Below are 18,411 nucleotides of genomic sequence, written 5' to 3'. Positions count from 1 at the left end.
GTTAGCATATTAACAGTTAGCATATTAACAGTTAGCATATTAACAGTAGAATAGCCGGGACTCAAGGAGTCACAAAGAAAGACATTCATATTTTGTTTAGGAAGATCATAAAATAAACATGATACTAAGACAAATTATTTCCAAAGAACAGAAAAGCATGTTTTAAGATGTATTTCTCTGTGCTATTGTAGCTGAGGATACGGTTGCTTCATGTCCATGAAATTAATTCATTGTTTTGCTCTTTCTGGTAGGGTATAACAATCAAAACGTCTGGTCTGCGTGGACCTCTGATAGGGTATAACAATCAAAACGTCTGGTCTGTGTGGACCTCTGATAGGGTATAACAATCAAAACGTCTGGTCTGTGTGGACCTCTGATAGGGTATAACAATCAAAACGTCTGGTCTGTGTGGACCTCTGATAGGGTATAACAATCAAAACGTCTGGTCTGTGTGGACCTCTGATAGGGTATAACAATCAAAACGTCTGGTCTGTGTGGACCTCTGATAGGGTATAACAATCAAAACGTCTGGTCTGTGTGGACCTCTGATAGGGTATAACAATCAAAACGTCTGGTCTGTGTGGACCTCTGATAGGGTATAACAATCAAAACGTCTGGTCTGTGTGGACCTCTGATAGGGTATAACAATCAAAACGTCTGGTCTGTGTGGACCTCTGAAGGACTATGTGGGAAAGTAATTGCCAACAACCCTCATTAAGACGCCCTCTGGTGGTTTCAACGAGCATTAACGGCAACAATGGCTGACTGTAAAATACTATGACATCATGCACTGTAACATGCTGTACCATACCGCAGCATCCTGCAAGCTGTGCTGCAGTATGATGCAACTTTTAAAATAGTTCATCACCACACTCCCTCTCTTGGCCTTCATCTTTGTAAGTCATCTTGATTTTGCACCTGTGTGTTTTATCAGCTTCTTTATGAAAATATGTATTGAACTCCATGACAGTAGCTACTGGAGCGGGCGAGAAGGCCGACGCGCCACACTTTGGGATTCTGTCTCCACGCTCCAGTCAAATTGGGCATGCTCAGCTCCTTTCTCTCTCTCTCTCTCTCTCTCTCTCTCTCTCTCTCTCTCTCTCTCTCTCTCTCTCTCGTTTTAATATGTGATTGGGCTCTGGATTGCTCTGGATTGCGACGAGAAGAGGCGCGGGGAGGAAATGAAGTGCTGCATCGCCATTGTGCTCTGTGTGCTCCTCGCTCCTCAGAGAGGTGATTAAGCAGAAGACGGGGGGTGCGGGGGGAGAGAGAGAGAGGTTGAGAGAGATTAGGATAAGAGACAGAGGGTTTGAGAGTGAGGGGGGGGCGGCCCTGGAGAGAGGGAGGAAGAAAGACAGAGGTATAGTGAAATAAGCTTTCTGAGAGAAGGACAGGTAGAGAGAAGGGAATGAATGAGAGGTAGAGAGAAGGAGAGGTAGAGAGGTGTATATATAGAGGTAGAGGTTTATATAGAGTTATGAAGAAGGAGAGATAGAGAGGTATATAGAGGTAGAGATGTATATAGAGGTAGAGAGGAGAGATATAGAGGTAGAGAGAAGGGGAGATAGAGAGGTATACAGAGGTAGAGAGGTACATAGAGGTAGAGAGAAGGGGAGATAGAGAGGCATATAAAGGTAGAGAGAAGGAGAGATATAGAGGTATATATTAGTAGAGAGGTATATAGAGGTAGAGAGAAGGAGAGATAGAGAGGAAGAGAGATAGATAGGTACATAGAGGTAGAGAATGGGAGATAGAAAAGTATATAGAGGTATAGAGGTAGAGAGAAGGAGAGGTAGAGAGGTATATAGAGGTAGAGAGAAGGAGAGATAGAGAGGAAGAGAGATAGAGGTATATAGAGGCAGAGAGGTATATAGAGGTAGAGAGGTATATAGAGGTAGAGAGAAGGAGAGGTAGAGAGGTATATAGAGGTAGAGAGAAGGAGAGGTAGAGAGGAAGAGAGATAGAGAGGTATATAGAGGTAGAGAGGTATATAGAGATATAGAGGTATATAGAGGTAGAGGGGTATATAGAGATGGAGAGATAGAGAGGAAGAGAGATGTAGAGGTAGAGAGGTATATAGAGGTAGAGAGGTATATAGAGATATAGAGGTAGAGGGGTATATAGAGGTAGAGGTATATAGAGATATAGAGGTAGAGAGGTAGAGAGAAGGAGAGGTAGAGAGGTATAGAGAATAAGAGAATGAGAGAAGGAGAGGTAGAAGTAGATAGAAGGAGAGGTGGAGTGAAGGAGAGAAGCTGAGTTATAGAGGTAGAGAGGAGGAGAGGTAGAGTGAAGGAGAGAAGGAGAGGTTTAGAGAACGAGAGGTAGAGAGAAGGAAAGATAGAGAGGTATATAGAGGTAGAGAGGTATATAGAGGTGGAGAGATAGAGAGTTATAGAGAGGTATATAGAGGTAGAGAGGTATATAGAGGTATATAGAGGGAGAGAGAGAAATATACTGCTCAAAAAAATAAAGGGAACACTTAAACAACACAATGTAACTCCAAGTCAATCACACTTCTGTGAAATCAAACTGTCCACTTAGGAAGCAACACTGATTGACAATACATTTCACATGCTGTTGTGCAAATGGAATAGACAACAGGTGGAAATTATAGGCAATTAGCAAGACACCCCCAATAAAGGAGTGGTTCTGTAGGTGGTGACCACAGACCACTTCTCAGTTCCTATGCTTCCTGGCTGATGTTTTGGTCACTTTTGAATGCTGGCGGTGCTTTCACTCTAGTGGTAGCATGAGACGGAGTCTACAACCCACACAAGTGGCTCAGGTAGTGCAGCTCATCCAGGATGGCACATCAATGCGAGCTGTGGCAAGAAGGTTTGCTGTGTCTGTCAGCGTAGTGTCCAGAGCATGGAGGCGCTACCAGGAGACAGGTCAGTACATCAGGAGACGTGGAGGAGGCCGTAGGAGGGCAACAACCCAGCAGCAGGACCGCTACCTCCGCCTTTGTGCAAGGAGGAGCAGGAGGAGCACTGCCAGAGCCCTGCAAAATGACCTCCAGCAGGCCACAAATGTGCATGTGTCTGCTCAAATGGTCAGAAACAGACTCCATGAGGGTGGTATGAGGGCCCGACGTCCACAGGTGGGGGTTGTGCTTACAGCCAAACACAGTGCAGGACGTTTGGCATTTGCCAGAGAACACCAAGATTGGCAAATTCGCCACTGGCGCCCTGTGCTCTTCACAGATGAAAGCAGGTTCACACTGAGCACATGTGACAGACGTGACAGAGTCTGGAGACGCCGTGGAGAACGTTCTGCTGCCTGCAACATCCTCCAGCATGACCGGTTTGGCGGTGGGTCAGTCATGGTGTGGGGTGGCCAGAGGTAGCCTGACTGCCATTAGGTACCGAGATGAGATCCTCAGACCCCTTGTGAGACCATATGCTGGTGCGGTTGGCCCTGGGTTCCTCCTAATGCAAGACAATGCTAGACCTCATGTGGCTGGAGTGTGTCAGCAGTTCCTGCAAGAGGAAGGCATTGATGCTATGGACTGGCCTGCCCGTTCTCCAGACCTGAATCCAATTGAGCACATCTGGGACATCATGTCTCGCTCCATCTACCAACGCCACGTTGCACCACAGACTGTCCAGGAGTTGGCGGATGCTTTAGTCCAGGTCTGGGAGGAGATCCCTCAGGAGACCATCCGCCACCTCATCAGGAGCATTCCCAGGCGTTGTAGGGAGGTCATACAGGCACATGGAGGCCACACACACTACTGAGCCTCATTTTTACTTGTTTTAAGGACATTACATCAAAGTTGGATCAGCCTGTAGTGTGGTTTTCCACTTCAATTTTGAGTGTGACTCCAAATCCAGATCTCCATGGGTTGATAAATTGGATTTCCATTGATTATTTTTGTGTGATTTTGTTGTCAGCACATTCAACCACCTCTTTAAGGAATACCTGGGATAGGATAATGTAATCCTTCTAACCCCCCCTTAAAAGATTTAGATGCACTATTGTAAAGTGGTTGTTCCACTGGATATTATAAGGTGAATGCACCAATTTGTAAGTCGCTCTGGATAAGAGCGTCTGCTAAATGACTTAAATGTAAATGTAAATGTAAAGAAAAAATTATTTAATAAGATTATTTCATTCATTCAGATCTAGGATGTGTTATTGTAGTGTTCCCTTTATTTTTTTGAGCAGTGTATATAGAGGTAGAGAGGTATATAGAAGTAGAGAGAAGGAGAGATAGAGAGGTATGTAGACGTAGAGAGGTATATAGAGGTATATAGAGGTAGAGAGGTAGAGAGAGGTAGAGAGAAAGAGAGAGAGAGGTATATAGAGGTAGAGAGAAAGAGAGAGAGAGAGGTATATAGAGGTATATACAGGTAGAGAGAAGGAGAGGTATATAGAGATATAAAGGTATATAGAGGCTAGAGAGGTATATAGAGATAGAGGTATATAGAGGTAGAGAGGTATATAGAGATATAGAGGTAGAGAGGTATATAGAGGTATATAGAGATAGATAGAGCGGTATATAGAGGTATATAGAGGTATATAGAGGTAGAGAGGTATATAGAGGTAGAGAGGTATATAGAGATAGAGAGGCATATAGAGATAGAGTGATATATAAGGTAGAGAGGTATATAGAGGTAGAGAGGTATATAGAGGTAGAGAGGTATATAGAGATAGAGAGGCATATAGAGATAGAGAGGTATATAGAGGTATATAGCGGTAGAGAGAAGGCAAGGTAGAGAGGTATGTAGAGGTATATAGAGTTAGAGAGGTATATAGAGGTAGAGAGGTATATAGAGATAGAGAGGCATATAGAGATAGAGTGATATATAAGGTAGAGAGGTATATAGAGATAGAGAGGTATATAGAGGTAGAGAGGTATATAGAGATAGAGAGGTATAAAGAGGTATATAGACGTAGAGAGGTATAAAGAGGTATATAGCGGTAGAGAGAAGGCGAGGTAGAGAGGTATGTAGAGGTATATAGAGGTAGAGAGGTATATATAGGTGTATAGAGATAGAGAGGTATATAGAGGTAGAGAGGTATATAGAGATAGAGAGGTATAAAGAGGTATATAGACGTAGAGAGGTATAAAGAGGTATATAGACGTAGAGAGAAAGTTAGAGCAAGAAAGAATGAGTAATAAGCCGGAGCAAGTGACTGTCACTTTCTGCTCCTCAAATGGCACCCTATTCCCCACTGGGCCCTGGTCAAAAGTAATACACTGTACAGGAAATAAATTGCCATTGGGACTTAGTAAGTCAGTAGCAGGCTTCATAGCTGGTGTTTGAGTGGACTGATATCAAAGCCCAGTTAATGAGACTATACAGGCCTCTCTCTCTCTCTCTCTCTCTCTCTCTCAGGACTCAAGCAGAGGTGGTCACAATGTCACTCTCCCTCTTTCAGTTCTCTCTCTCCCTCCTCTTCTCCCTCTCTCCTTCCCCGCTTCTCTCCGCTTCCCTCATCTTCTCCCCCTTTCCTCCTTCTCTCTGCCTCCCTCATCCTTACCATCCTCTCACTCGCTCTTTCCTTCCTCTCTCCTACTCTCCCTACCTCCCTCTTTCAGTCCTCTCTCCATCCTCTTCTGCCTCTCTCCTTCCCTCATTCTTTCTCCCTCCCTCATCCTTTCCCCCCCTTGCTCTTTCCTTCCCCTCTCCTGCCCTTCTCACTACCTCCTCTTCCTCTTTCCCTCTCCACCCCAAATTACACCAAGGTTGTCGTTGTTTCATTAGATGTTGCTGTGTAATAGTGTGTAGACGACAGAGAGTGATGGTGCCGCCTGCCTAATGCTTGTGTCAGAATGTTACATACGCCTTCTGTCAACGTTGGCTGAGGGAGAAAATAGGAGCGGACAGCCTTGAAAAGTTACTTTTGGTTCTAAAAATCCTCTCCAAGGGTAAAATACCTTTTTTCTACAGAGAGCCGGGGTATTTGGCACCACTGAGTAGGGAAGAAATAAAGAAATGGAAGCAGGTACAATCTTTCTCTAGTACTGCTCTACTCTCTACTGTTCACCTCAGTACATGACTGCTGGTACACTGAGAAAGGAAGGTAACAAAATAACCCATCTTTGCTCAATGTTCAAAGGGAGCACAAACAAAAGGATGGTAGGTGCAATATGTAGGCTGACTACGCACATACATATTCTTCCACTTCATTACATTAACATGAGAAGTCAACATACAGGCACTTCTGTAGTGTATAATGGTACGTGGGAGTGATTCCCAATGTTCTATAACTGCCTCACAGGCCATCTTGTCAAGGCACCGAGTCACAATATGAACTCAGTCATCCACGTTGGAGGAAACCTGTGCTGGAATTCTTGAGAGGCAAACAGTAAAAAAAAAATGGAATGATACTGTTGTCTTTTGTTGCTATGACCACTTTATTACTTTGTTGAAATGACCTCTTTAGTTCAATGGAGTTATGTCAGTGATGATGCTTAGCCTGTTATGCCAAAAAGAACATGAACAATGTAGTACTATGAATACAGTACCAGTCCAAAATTTGGACACACCTAGTTAAACTAAGAAAAATCACATGGAATTAAGATACTTTGAGATTCTTCAAAGTAGCCACCCTTTGCCTTGATGACAGCTTTGCACACTCTTGGCATTTTCTCAACCAGCTTCATGAGGTAGTCACCTGGAATGCATTTAAATTAACATGTGTTCCTTGTTAAAAGGATCGGTGAAACTGGAGGGCGCATAATTCAAATAAATTCTAATAGTTATTATGGATTTTAAACATTTAGGTACATATAAGTGTCTTATATTGGCTGAAAGCTTCAATTATTGTTAATATAACTGCACTGTCCGATTTACAGTAGCTATTATAGTGAAAACATGCCATGACGATTGTTTGAGGACGGCACCCCACATTAAAATATTTTTCCACCGGCACAGGTTTCATATATTCACATATAAAGATTAAATATTCACTTACTTTTTGAAAATCTTCCTCTGATTTGTCATCCAAAGGGTCCCAGCTATAACATGTAGTGTCGTTTTGTTAGATAAAATAATTTTTTATATCCCAAAAAGTCAGTTTAGTTGGCGCCATCGATTTGAGCCATCCACTCGTTCAACATGCAGAGAAAGGAATCCAAAAATCTACCCCTAAACTTTTTTTCAACAAGTCAAAATACGTTTCTATTTGTTCCTCAGACACCCTAAAATGTAATCAAACTATAATATTTATTTCGGAAAGAAGTATGTTCAATAGGAAACCGATTTTAGCAGGTGCGCAACTTCATCATGGCGCGCAAAGACATGGATTTCCAACACTGTGTCCTCAAACAAAAACTGTTATTTCTTATTTGTTTTTGAAGTTACAAGCCTGAAACCTTCAACATAGACTGCTGACAACTTGTGGAAGCCATAGGAATGGCATATTTTACAATATGAGCTTTCTCTTGCATTTCTAAGAGGATGGTCTCTCAAAAAAAAAAAAAATATGGTTGGTTTTTCTTTGGATTTCTCCTACCATATCTATTGTGTTATATTCTCCTACATTATTTAAACATTTCTACAAAGTGTTTTCTTTCCAATGGTACCAATTATATGAATATCCTGGTTTCAGGGCCTGAGCTACAGGCAGTTTACTTTGGGCACATCATTCAGGTGGAAATGGAGAAAAATGGGCCTAGCCCTAAGAAGATAAAAGTTAATTTGTGGAATTTCTTTCCTTCTTAATGCGTTTGAGACAATCAGTTGTGTTGTGACAAGGTAGGGTGGTATATAGAAGATAGCCCTATTTGGTAAAAGACCAAGTCCATATTATGGCAAGAACAGCTCAAATAAGCAAAGAGAAATGACAGTCCATCGTTACTTTATGACATTTAAGACATGAAGGTCAGTCAATCCAGAAAATGTCAAAAACGTTGAAAGTTTCTTCAAGTGCAGTCGCAAAAACCATCAAGCGCTATGATGAAACTGTCTCTCATGAAGACCGCCACAAGAAAGGAAGACCCAGAGATACCTCTGATGAGAGGAGAAGTTCATTAGAGTTACCAGCCTCAGAAATTGCAGCCAAAATAAATGCTTCACAGAGTTCAAGTAACAGACACATCTCAACATCAACTGTTCAGAGGATACTGCATGAATCAGGCCTTTACTGCAAAAAAAACACTAAGAAGATACTTGCTTGGGCTAAATTTGAGATTTTTGGATCCAACCGCTGCATCTTTGTTAGATGCAGAGTAGGTAAATGGATGATCTCTGCATGTGTGGTTCCCACCGTGAAGCATGGAGGAGGTTTGATGGTGTGGGGGGCTTTACTGGTGACACGGGTATGTGATTTACTTAGAATTCAAGGCACACTTAACCAGCATGGCTACCACAGCATTCTGCAACGATACGCCATCCCATCTGTTTTGCGCTTAGTGGGACTATCATTTGTATTTCAACAGGACAATGACCCAACACACCTCCAGGCTGTGTAAGGGCTATTTGACCAAGAAGGAGAGTTATGGAGTGCTGAATCAGATGACCTGGCCTGCACAATCACATAACCTCAACCCAATTGCGAGTGCTCAGCATACGTGGGAACTCCTTCAAGCCTATTGGAAAATCATTCCAGGTAAAGCTGGTTGAGAGAATGCCAAGTGTGTGCAAAGCTGTCATCAAGACAATGCCAAGAGTGTGCAAAGCTGACCACCCAGGCCCATTCATGCCTATGCCCCTGATGCAAACAGTGCATGATGACTGAATCGCGCATCATAAATAGCCTACTAAACAAGACTTCCGACCATACTTTCTCAACACCTGGTTTGCATAGCCATTGTTGCCTTAGTTAGCATTTACTGGTAGATATCATAAGTTAAAATGTCTTTCCTACCCTACCAGCTACAGCTGTGAGCTGCTCCATGCCAAAACCAGCTGAGAGCTGCATGCTCTTGCTGCCTGCAGATGATATTCCTGCTGAAACTAGGCTATGTGTACGCCGCGCATATGAATGTAGTTCAACATGCTTTGCGATTGTGTAGGCTACTTTGTGCATGATTTCACTATTGTACTACATAATTGACAAGTCGTATACCTCCACTCCACTCCACTCTACACTCAACTCCACTCCTTTACACTCCACTCCTCTCCACTACTTTACACTCCACTCATCTCCACTCCATTCAATTCCACTCCACTCCTCTCCACTCCACTCCACTCCACTCCACTCCATTAAACTCCACTCCACTCCATTAAACTCCACTCCACTCCATTAAACTCCACTCCACTCCATTAAACTCCACTCTACTCCACTCCTCTCCACTCCTCTACTCTACTCCACTCCACTACACTACTACTCTACACTACTACTCTACACTCCATTACACTACACTCCACTACACTACACTCCTCTACACTACAATCCACTCCACTACTGGTCCTTTGTGTTTTACAGAAAGTGCACTCTCCTACTGTACATGAGTGAGCTGCTATTACCGTTGTTACTGATACTGTCCGTTCAGCATCAGGTCCAGTAGGTTCTCCACATGTCTATTGTAGATATACAGTCTATATACAGATATATATATATATATATATATACAGGAGTGTATATACACATAAAGTACACTATATATACAAACATGTCTATTATAGACATACAGTCTGTTAAGATAGTACTGTTCAAGAAAGGAGTGTATATACACAAAGTACACTATATATACAAACATGTCTATTATAGACATACAGTCTGTTCAGGTAGTACTGTTCAAGAAAGGAGTGCATATACACATAAAGTACACTATATATACAAAAGTATGTAAGTGGATTAGTGGATTCGGCTATTTCAGCCACGCCCGTTGCTGACAGGTCTATAAAATCGATCACACGGCATGCAATCTCCATAGACAAACATTGGTAGTAGAATGGGCTTACTGAAGAGCTTCGTGAATTTCAACGTGGCACCGCCATAGGATGCCACCTTTCCAACAAGTCAGTTCGTCAAATTTCTGCTCTGCTGGAGCTGCCACGGTCAAATGTAAGTGCTATTATTGTGAAATAGAAAAGTCTAGGAGCAACAGCTGCTCAGCCGTGAAGTGGTAGGCCACACAAGCTCACAGAACGGGACCGCCGAGTGCTGAAGTGCGTAGCGCGTAAAAATCTTCTGTCCTTGGTTGCGACACTCACTACCAAGTTCCAAACTGCCTCTGGAAGCAACGTCAGCACAATAATTGTTCGAGGGGAGCTTCATGAAATGGCTTTCCATGGCCGAGCAGTCGCACACAAGCCTAAGATCACCATGCACAATGCCAAGCGTCAGTTGGAGTGGTGTAAAGCTCGCCGCCATTGGACTCTGGAGCAGTGGAAACGCGTTCTCTGGAGTGATGAATCACGCTTCACCGTCTGGCAGTCTGACGGACTAATCTGGGTTTGGCGGATGCCAGGAGAATGCTACCTGCCCGAATGCATAGTGCCAACTGTAAAGTTTGGTGGAGGAGGAATAATGGTCTGGGGCTATTTTTCATGGTTTGGGCTAGGCCACTTAGGTCCAATGAAGGGAAATCTTAACGTTACAGCTTACAATGACATTCTAGACAATTCTGTGCTTTCAACTTTGTGGCAACAGTTTGGGGAAGGGCCTTTCCTGTTTAAGCATGCACAAAGCAAGGTGCATACAGAAATGGTTTGTCAAGATCGGTGTGGAAGAACTTTACTGGCCTGCACAGAGCCATGACCTCAACCACATTGAACACCTTTGGAATACATTTGAACACCGACTGTGAGCCAGGCATAATCTCCCAACATCAGTGCCCGACCTCACTAATACTCTTGTGGCTGAATGGAAGCCAGTCCCTGCAGCAATGTTCCAACATCTAGTGGAAAGCCTTCCCAGAAGAGTCAAGGCTGTTATAGCAGAAAGCCCATGATTTTGGAATGAGATGTTTGACGAGCAGGTGTCCACATACTTTTGTTCATATAGTGTATTTGGCCTGGCGAAGCGGTTTTATGCGCTTATTGAATGGAAGCTGATAATGAGTTTTTTATTCAGCTGGTATCAGGAAGAAATAAGTCCTCAGTGTCCAAGACCGAGTCAAGACCGAGTCCAAATGTATTCAACACAGAGACAAGACCGAAACACTCAAAATGTGGTCTTGAGAGCGGTCTCCAGTACTACAACACTGCTAAGGTGTTTCTGAAACAGCAATGCAGGCGGGACTTAGAGCACCTTCAAGCTTAAACGGTTTGAAACTAAGGGGGGCAGAGGTCCCCTCAGTAGGATAGGCATTGACGCCTCTGGTCCCAAGGGCTAGCCTTACCTGATCAGGGTGATCTTGACCTTGGACGAGGCGCTCTTGATGATGGCCGAGGCATTCAGGTGGCTGCGGCCATACAGGACCTGGTTGTTGATCTGATGGGGCAGGAGAGAATGAGAGAGCATTAAACTACAATAGAGAGTATTCATTAGGGCACACCGTAGCAACAACAAAAGCGTTACGGTAATAAATACAATTTCTTAATGTTAATGGACAAGTTCATGTAGTCCATCCCGCTTCGGTCAGTTTTCTTCCGTTTGATGCCAAATAAACACAACCCATATCATATACCGGAAGAAGAAGGGATGGGTTTCATTTCTTTATCTCTCTAACAAAGAAACAGCAACATAAACATGAACACAGGCATGAACACACACATGAACACACGCATGCAAACACAAATACACCCTGTAAGCAAGCGTGCACCAAACACACACACACACCACACACACACCACACACAGTCATCTTATTGTTGGCGATGAAAATGACAGGATGATGCCTCCGCTCAAGTTGGACACCAGTGTTAACAACAGTGATTACGTGCGCACATACACACACACACACACTGCAGAGAGATAGGTAACCCATTTTAACTAAATGCTTTTATGATGATACCGTTCAACCTTTAGTAAAAGTCTAAATAAAACTGACTAGCTCCATCGGGTCCTATTGGACAGGATTCACATGGCCATATCAACATAAATAATTGCTACATAAAGCCCAATGATGGCTTAAAATGTTTTAGGTAGTGTTTGTGTGTGTGTGCACGTGTGTGCATGTCCCTGTGACTGTGTGTGTACGTGTGTGCATGTGTGTGTGTCCCTGTGACTGTGTGTGTGTGTGTGTGCGCACATGTGTGTGTGTGTGTCCGTGTGACTTTGTGTGTGTGTGTGTGCACATGTGTGTGTGTCCGTGTGACTGTGTGTGTGAATGTGTGTCCGCATGCATCAGCCTGTGACTGTGTGTGTATTGCAGTGTGTCGGGTCTGCCTCCCTCCTCTCCCGCTGCTTGTGGCGAGCCACATACATTTTTCATAGCAGCAGTGACTTTGTTGTAATGAGTAAAGCTGGCATGACAGAGAGGGTGGGAGGAATGGAGAGAATAAACAACAGGGTTAACAGAGGGAGGGAGGAGAAAGCGATATGATGGAATGAATGAATGAATTGGCACAAAAAGGAAGACAACAGACACAACAAAGGGTCAACTGTCAGTTCCAATTCAGGCTCTTCGATGTTACTATCAATGTTGTGGAAGATAATCTACGACGAACACATCAAAACACCACAGCTCTATGTAGACACATATATAATTCATTGCATTCAGTAGCAGTGCTCAAACCAAGCAACTACTCTAATCAAATCATAATAATCAATCACATCTATATTGCATTGCTACTCGCTGCCTAGGCAGTCTTTTCAGAAGCTGAACCTCCCTAAGGAAGACAGAAAAGAGGAGATACAGAAAAGAGAAGTGAACATCAATAGACAGAGAATGGAAAGAGGATAGAGAAAAGTGTTTTAGGTTAGCCCCTGTGGCCTTAGCGACAGCTATTCCCCCGTCATTCCTCAGAGGCAGACACACACACTCAGACGCGTGCACACACACACACAGCTGTTGTGTTGTGATGAATTGTGTGGCCTGAGAGGAGCCCTGGCATCAACAGTGACAGTGTTGTGTTGGGAGTTGGGACTGCCCGACTATATGGGATAAAGTGAAAATCTGAGGCCGGCACCTGACCCGCAAATATAGAAAATGCACTGTACAGTCAAAGATGGCTGAACTTTTTTTTACAGGCCTTTTTAGATAGGCCTATGTTTCTGCATATAATTTCCAACATTTTGATAGGCTATTTGTTAGTCAACTTGACTATAATTAGATACATGCAGCTTCTGTTCTGTCATAGAAGATGAAATAAACCCTAGCTCACCAGAATAATGTAATAAATCAATAGAATGAATGCTTCAACCTAGTTGATATCGGTAAAGTTTGTCTTCTCTTTCCTCTTTCATCTCTGCTTCTCTTGGGCAGCAAAGATGCTTAGGGACCGGGGAGAAAATGCAATAACAAAAAAAACAGGAACAATTTTCCATGCAGAAAATCAGTTTGACCAGTTTTAAGGAAATTAAACATGTTTTTGATAAGATTTCAGTTTGGCTTGTATGCATACTTTATGTGGTTGAAATACTAATCAGCTTTTATGATGCTGATAAAGACAGCAACACCACCTCTACAGACGGTCCCTAACTGCACATTCATCAAATCAAATTTTATTGGTCACATACACATATTTTGCAGATGTTATTGTGGGTGTAGCGAAATGCTTGTGTTCCTAGCTCCAACAGGGCAGTAGTATCTAACAATTCACAACAATACACACAAATCTAAAAGTAAAATAATGGAATTAAGAAATATATAAATATTAGGACGAGCAATGTCGGAGTGGCATTGACTAAAATACAGTAGAATAGAATATAGTATATATATATATATATGAAATGAGTAAAGCAGTATGTAAACATTATTAACAAGTGATTCCATGTCTATGTATATAGGGCAGCAGCCTCTAAGGTGCTGTAACGATCGTCTGGAAGAGGGGACCAAGATGCAGCGTGGTAAGTGGTCATAATGATTTTTAATGAGACAGTTCAAAAACAAACAGGGAAAACGAAAGCCAACAGTTCTGCCAGGTGAACACACACAAGACAGAAAACAACTACCCACAAAACCCCAAAGGAAAACAGGCTGCCTAAGTATGATTCCTAATCAGAGACAACGATAGACAGCTGCCTCTGATTAGGAACCCTGCTCGGCCCAAAACAAAGAAATACAAAAACATAGAAAAAGGAACATAGAACGGCCACCCAATGTAACACCCTGGCCTAACCAAAATAAAGAACAAAAAACCCCTCTCTATGGCCAGGGCGTTACAGGTGCAGGGTTGAGTAAACGGGTGGTAGCCGGCTAGTGATGGCTATTTAACAGTCTGATGGCCTTAAGATGGAATCTGTTTTTCAGGCTCTCGGGCCCAGCTTTGATGCATCTGTACTGACCTCGTCTTCTGGATGATAGTGGGCTGAACAGGCCGTGGCTCGGGTGGTTGTTGTCCTTGATGATCTTTTTGGCCTTTCTGTGACATCGAGTGCTGTTGAGCCTTCTCCACCACACTGTGTGGGTGGACCATTTCAGATAGTCAGGGATGTGTACGCCGAGGAACTTTAAGCTTTCCACCTTCTCCACTGCGGTTTCATCAATGTGGATAGGGGCGTGCTCCCTCTAATTTTTCCACGTCCACGATCAGCTCCTTCGTTTTGTTGACGTTGAGGGAGAGGTTATTTTCCTGGCACCACTCCGCCAGGGCTCTCACCTCCTCCCTGTAGGCTGTCTCGTCATTGTTGGTTATCAGGCCTACTATGGTTGTGTCGTCTGAAACTTGATGATTGAGTTAGAGACGTGTGCGACCACGCAGTCATGGGTGAACAGGGAGTACAGGAGGGGGCTGAGTACGCACCCTTGTGGGGCCCCTGTGTTGAGGATCAGCAAAGTGGAGGGGTTGTTCCCTACCTTCAACACCTGGGGGGTGGCCCGTCGGGAAGTCCAGGACCCAGTTGCACAGGGGGGGTTCAGACCCAGGGCCTCGAGCTTAATGATGAGCTTGGAGGGTATGTGTTGAAGGCTGAGCTAAAGTCAATGAACAGAATTCTTACATAGGTATTCCTCTTGTCCAGGTGGGATAGGGCAGTGTGCAGTGCAATGGCTATTGCATCGTCCGTGGATCTGTTGGGACGATATGCGAATTGAAGTGGGTCTAGAGGGTCAGGTAAGGTAGAGGTGATATGGTCCTTAACTAGCCTCTCAAAGCACTTCATGATTACAGAAGTGAGTGCTACGGGGCTATAGTCATTTAGTTTAGTTACCTTTGCTCTCTTGGGTACAGGCACAATGGTGGACATCTTGAAGCAAGTGGGGACAGCAGACTGGGATAGGGAGAGATTGAATATGTCCGTAAACACTCCAGCCATGCTCTCAAGATGCTGAAATAAATAAATAATATTTCTTCACTCCTGCCCCCGCATTTTAAAGAAATGCTTAATTCTGCAGGACTTAATTTTAAATTAGGCTATGTGAGAAGTTATAGTCCTACAGTCAGTGTCCAGATTTCAGTTAGGCTATATTGCTATGGAGGCCCGCCTCAGTAAAGGTGAGGGAAACACTGCTCTTACTCTGGACTTCTTTATTCAAGCAACTTTGTATGAACTTCGAAGTTGAACGATCGCGAAGGAAGGAGAAACCGGAGTAAGGGGAACAACGGATAAGAAAAGACAAGACTATTTTGACGTTGTCGTGGTGAAAATCTAAAGACTCAACACTCACGTTGTGTTTTGTGGCCAAACATTGTGATAGAGGTTTTTCTGGAATCTGTGTCTCTCTGAGAACAGCGGAGGTGGGCAGAAGAAAGACCTTCGCACACCTACTTCCGTTGCCTGCTGCTTGGATCCACCTGGCGATCTGTTCACCGTCTGCCCTGGCCTGACCCCCCCTTGAGAATTTACTCTGAACTTACAATGGCTAGCCCCAAGTCGTTATATATTTTTTTTAAATCATGTGCATTTTGCTATTTGCCTCCTGCATGCTTTGTTGCCAACAAACTTTCTTTACCCAACCGTGGGACCGACTATGTTTGTTCCCACACTCGGGACTCTGACTCTCTATTGGTTACATAGACTTTTGGCCTCCCATCCTATTCTAACCACCTCTCGCCGGCTTTGTATTCATGTTGCCTGATGAAATTGCTGTGCAATATGATCTTGTTGCCATCTAATGCACATTCAGATGTCATAAATCAGCACTGCAGAGCTCTCCCTGTCTTATGCCGTGCCTTGATTGTATTACTGTTGATGATATCTGGAAATGTGCATGTACACCCTGGCCCATCTACTGTTGCTAGCCCCAATTCTGACTTGTGCTCTGATATCTGTTTCACTGATTTCTGCTCTCGTAAAAGCCTGGGTTTTCTGCACGTTAACACTAGAAGCTTATTGCCTAAAATGGATCAATTGAAAATGTGGGTTCACAGCTCCAATTCAAATGAGTTGGTCATTACTGAGACGTGGTTAAGGAAGAGTGATTTGAATACTGACGTTAATCTTCCTGGTTATAACCTTTTTCGGCAAGACAGATCTTCCAAATGTAGGGTGGTGGCAATCTTTACCAAGGATCAGCTTCAGTGCTCGGTTGTCTCCACTAAGTCTGTCCCCAAACAATGTGATTTGCTGGTTTTAGGTATTAAACTTTCAAATGGCTCTTTGTTGTTGCTGAGTGGCTGTTGCTGGGTGACTGTTGCTGGGTGCTATCGTTCTCCATCAGCACCGGCCTGTACCCTACCTGCCCTAAGCTCTCCTGGCCCCTTACACTAAGTCTGAATTTGTCCTGGTAGGTGACTTCAACTGGGACATGCTTAAACCACCTGACTTAGTCCTAAAGCAATGGGACTCCCTAAATCTTTCTCAGATTATTACCAATCCCACAAGGTATGACGCCAAACACATAGAAAAGGCTACTCTCCTCAATGTTATCCTCACAAATAATCCTGATAGGTATCAGTCTGGTGTTTTCTGTAGTGACCTTAGTGATCACTGTTTTACAGCCTATGTTTATAATGGCTGCTCAGTGAAACGATCTGTCCTAACTTGTTATAGACGCTTGCTAAAAAACTTTAATGAGCAAGCCTTCCTTCATGAACTGGCCTCTATAAAATGGTATAGAATCAGCTTTATCCCCTCTGTCGAAGACGCTTGGACCTTCTTTTTTTATATTTTCAGTGGTATTGTTAAACACTCCCCCATAAAGAAAATGAGAATTAAAAACAGGTTCAGCCCCTGGTTCAACCATGATCTTGCAGAGTTACTCCACCTCAAGAATTGCATTTGGCAAAAGGCTCGGCACATGCATGCTCGGGCTGACTGGCTCTCATTGAGGCAAATGAGAAATAAGTGCACTCAGGCTATCCGGAAGGCCAACATTAGTTACTTTAAGGAGAAGTGCTCTCTCTGTGGGTCTAACCCCAAGAAGTTCTGGAAAACAGTTAAAGACCTGGAGAATAAACCCTCCTCCTCACAGCTGCCCATGTACCTTAATATTGATGATGTGGTTGTTACTGACAAGAAGCACATGGCTGAGCTCATTAACCACCACTTCATTAAGTCAGGATTCCTATTTGACTCAGCCATGCCTCCTTTCCCGTCCAACATTTCCTCATCTCCCACCCCTTCTAATGCGACTATCCCCGATGCTTCTCCCTCTTTTTCCCCTTCCCCGCTACAAAGTTTCTCCCTGCGGGCAGTTACTCAGTCGAAGGTGCTAAAGGAGAACTTGAAACTTGACCCCTCAAAAAAATATCTGGGTCAGATGGTTTAGACCATTTCTTCTTTAAGGTTGCTGCCCCAATCACCGCCAAGCCTGTCTCTGACCTGTTTAACCTGTCTGTCCTTTCTGGGGAGGTTCCCATTGCTTGGAAGGCAGCCACGGTTCATCCTTTATTTCAAGGGGGAGATCAAGCTGATCCTAACTGTTATAGGCCTATTTTTATTTTGCCTTGTTTATCAAAAGTGTTGGAAAAACTTGTCAATAATCAACTGACTGGCTTTCTTGATGTCTATAATATTCTCTCTGGTATGCAATCTGGTTTCCGCTCAGGTTATGGATGTGTCACTGCAACCTTAAAGGTCCTCAATGATATAACCACTGCCTGTCACAAAATCCTTTGTTGTGTTGCAGGGAAGACCAAAATGCAGCGGAGTTGTGGATACTCATATTTTAATTAACAAAAAAAGAGTAACGCATCCACTTGACAAAACAATAAATGATACCCACAACACTAAACAGTTTTGCAGGCTCACCAACGCAGTGCAAAAACAACTACCCACAAAACCAAGTGACAAACATACTCCTACATATATGACTCCCAATCAGGAACAACGATCCCCAGCTGTTCCTGATCAGGAGTCACAAGACCAACACAGAACAATCACACACACACACACACACAAGACTGCCACGTCCTGACCCCAAAACTACTACAACAGCTCCATCTGCTGGTCAGGACGTGACAGTACCCCCCCCTCAAGGTGCAGACCCCGGAATGCACCTAACAACACAAAACACCAACAAACA

General features: G+C 43.6%; 1 protein-coding gene across 1 annotated transcript in view; it reads right to left on the bottom strand.

The window, feature by feature from the left end:
* The window catches only part of LOC106574043 (multiple PDZ domain protein), a 129,343-nt gene that overhangs the window by 77,457 nt on the left and 33,475 nt on the right, over window positions 1-18,411 (bottom strand). Inside the window, exon 3 of the mRNA XM_014149565.2 lies at window positions 11,243-11,334. Within this exon, the coding sequence (XP_014005040.2) occupies window positions 11,243-11,334 (92 nt within the window). The remainder of the gene's footprint in view (window positions 1-11,242; window positions 11,335-18,411) is intronic.

The sequence above is a fragment of the Salmo salar genome, chromosome ssa16, assembly GCF_905237065.1.
Source record: "Salmo salar chromosome ssa16, Ssal_v3.1, whole genome shotgun sequence".
Lineage (NCBI taxonomy): Eukaryota > Metazoa > Chordata > Actinopteri > Salmoniformes > Salmonidae > Salmo > Salmo salar.
The sequence above is the reverse complement of the archived record's forward strand: the minus strand, read 5'-3'. Positions and strand labels throughout refer to the sequence as shown.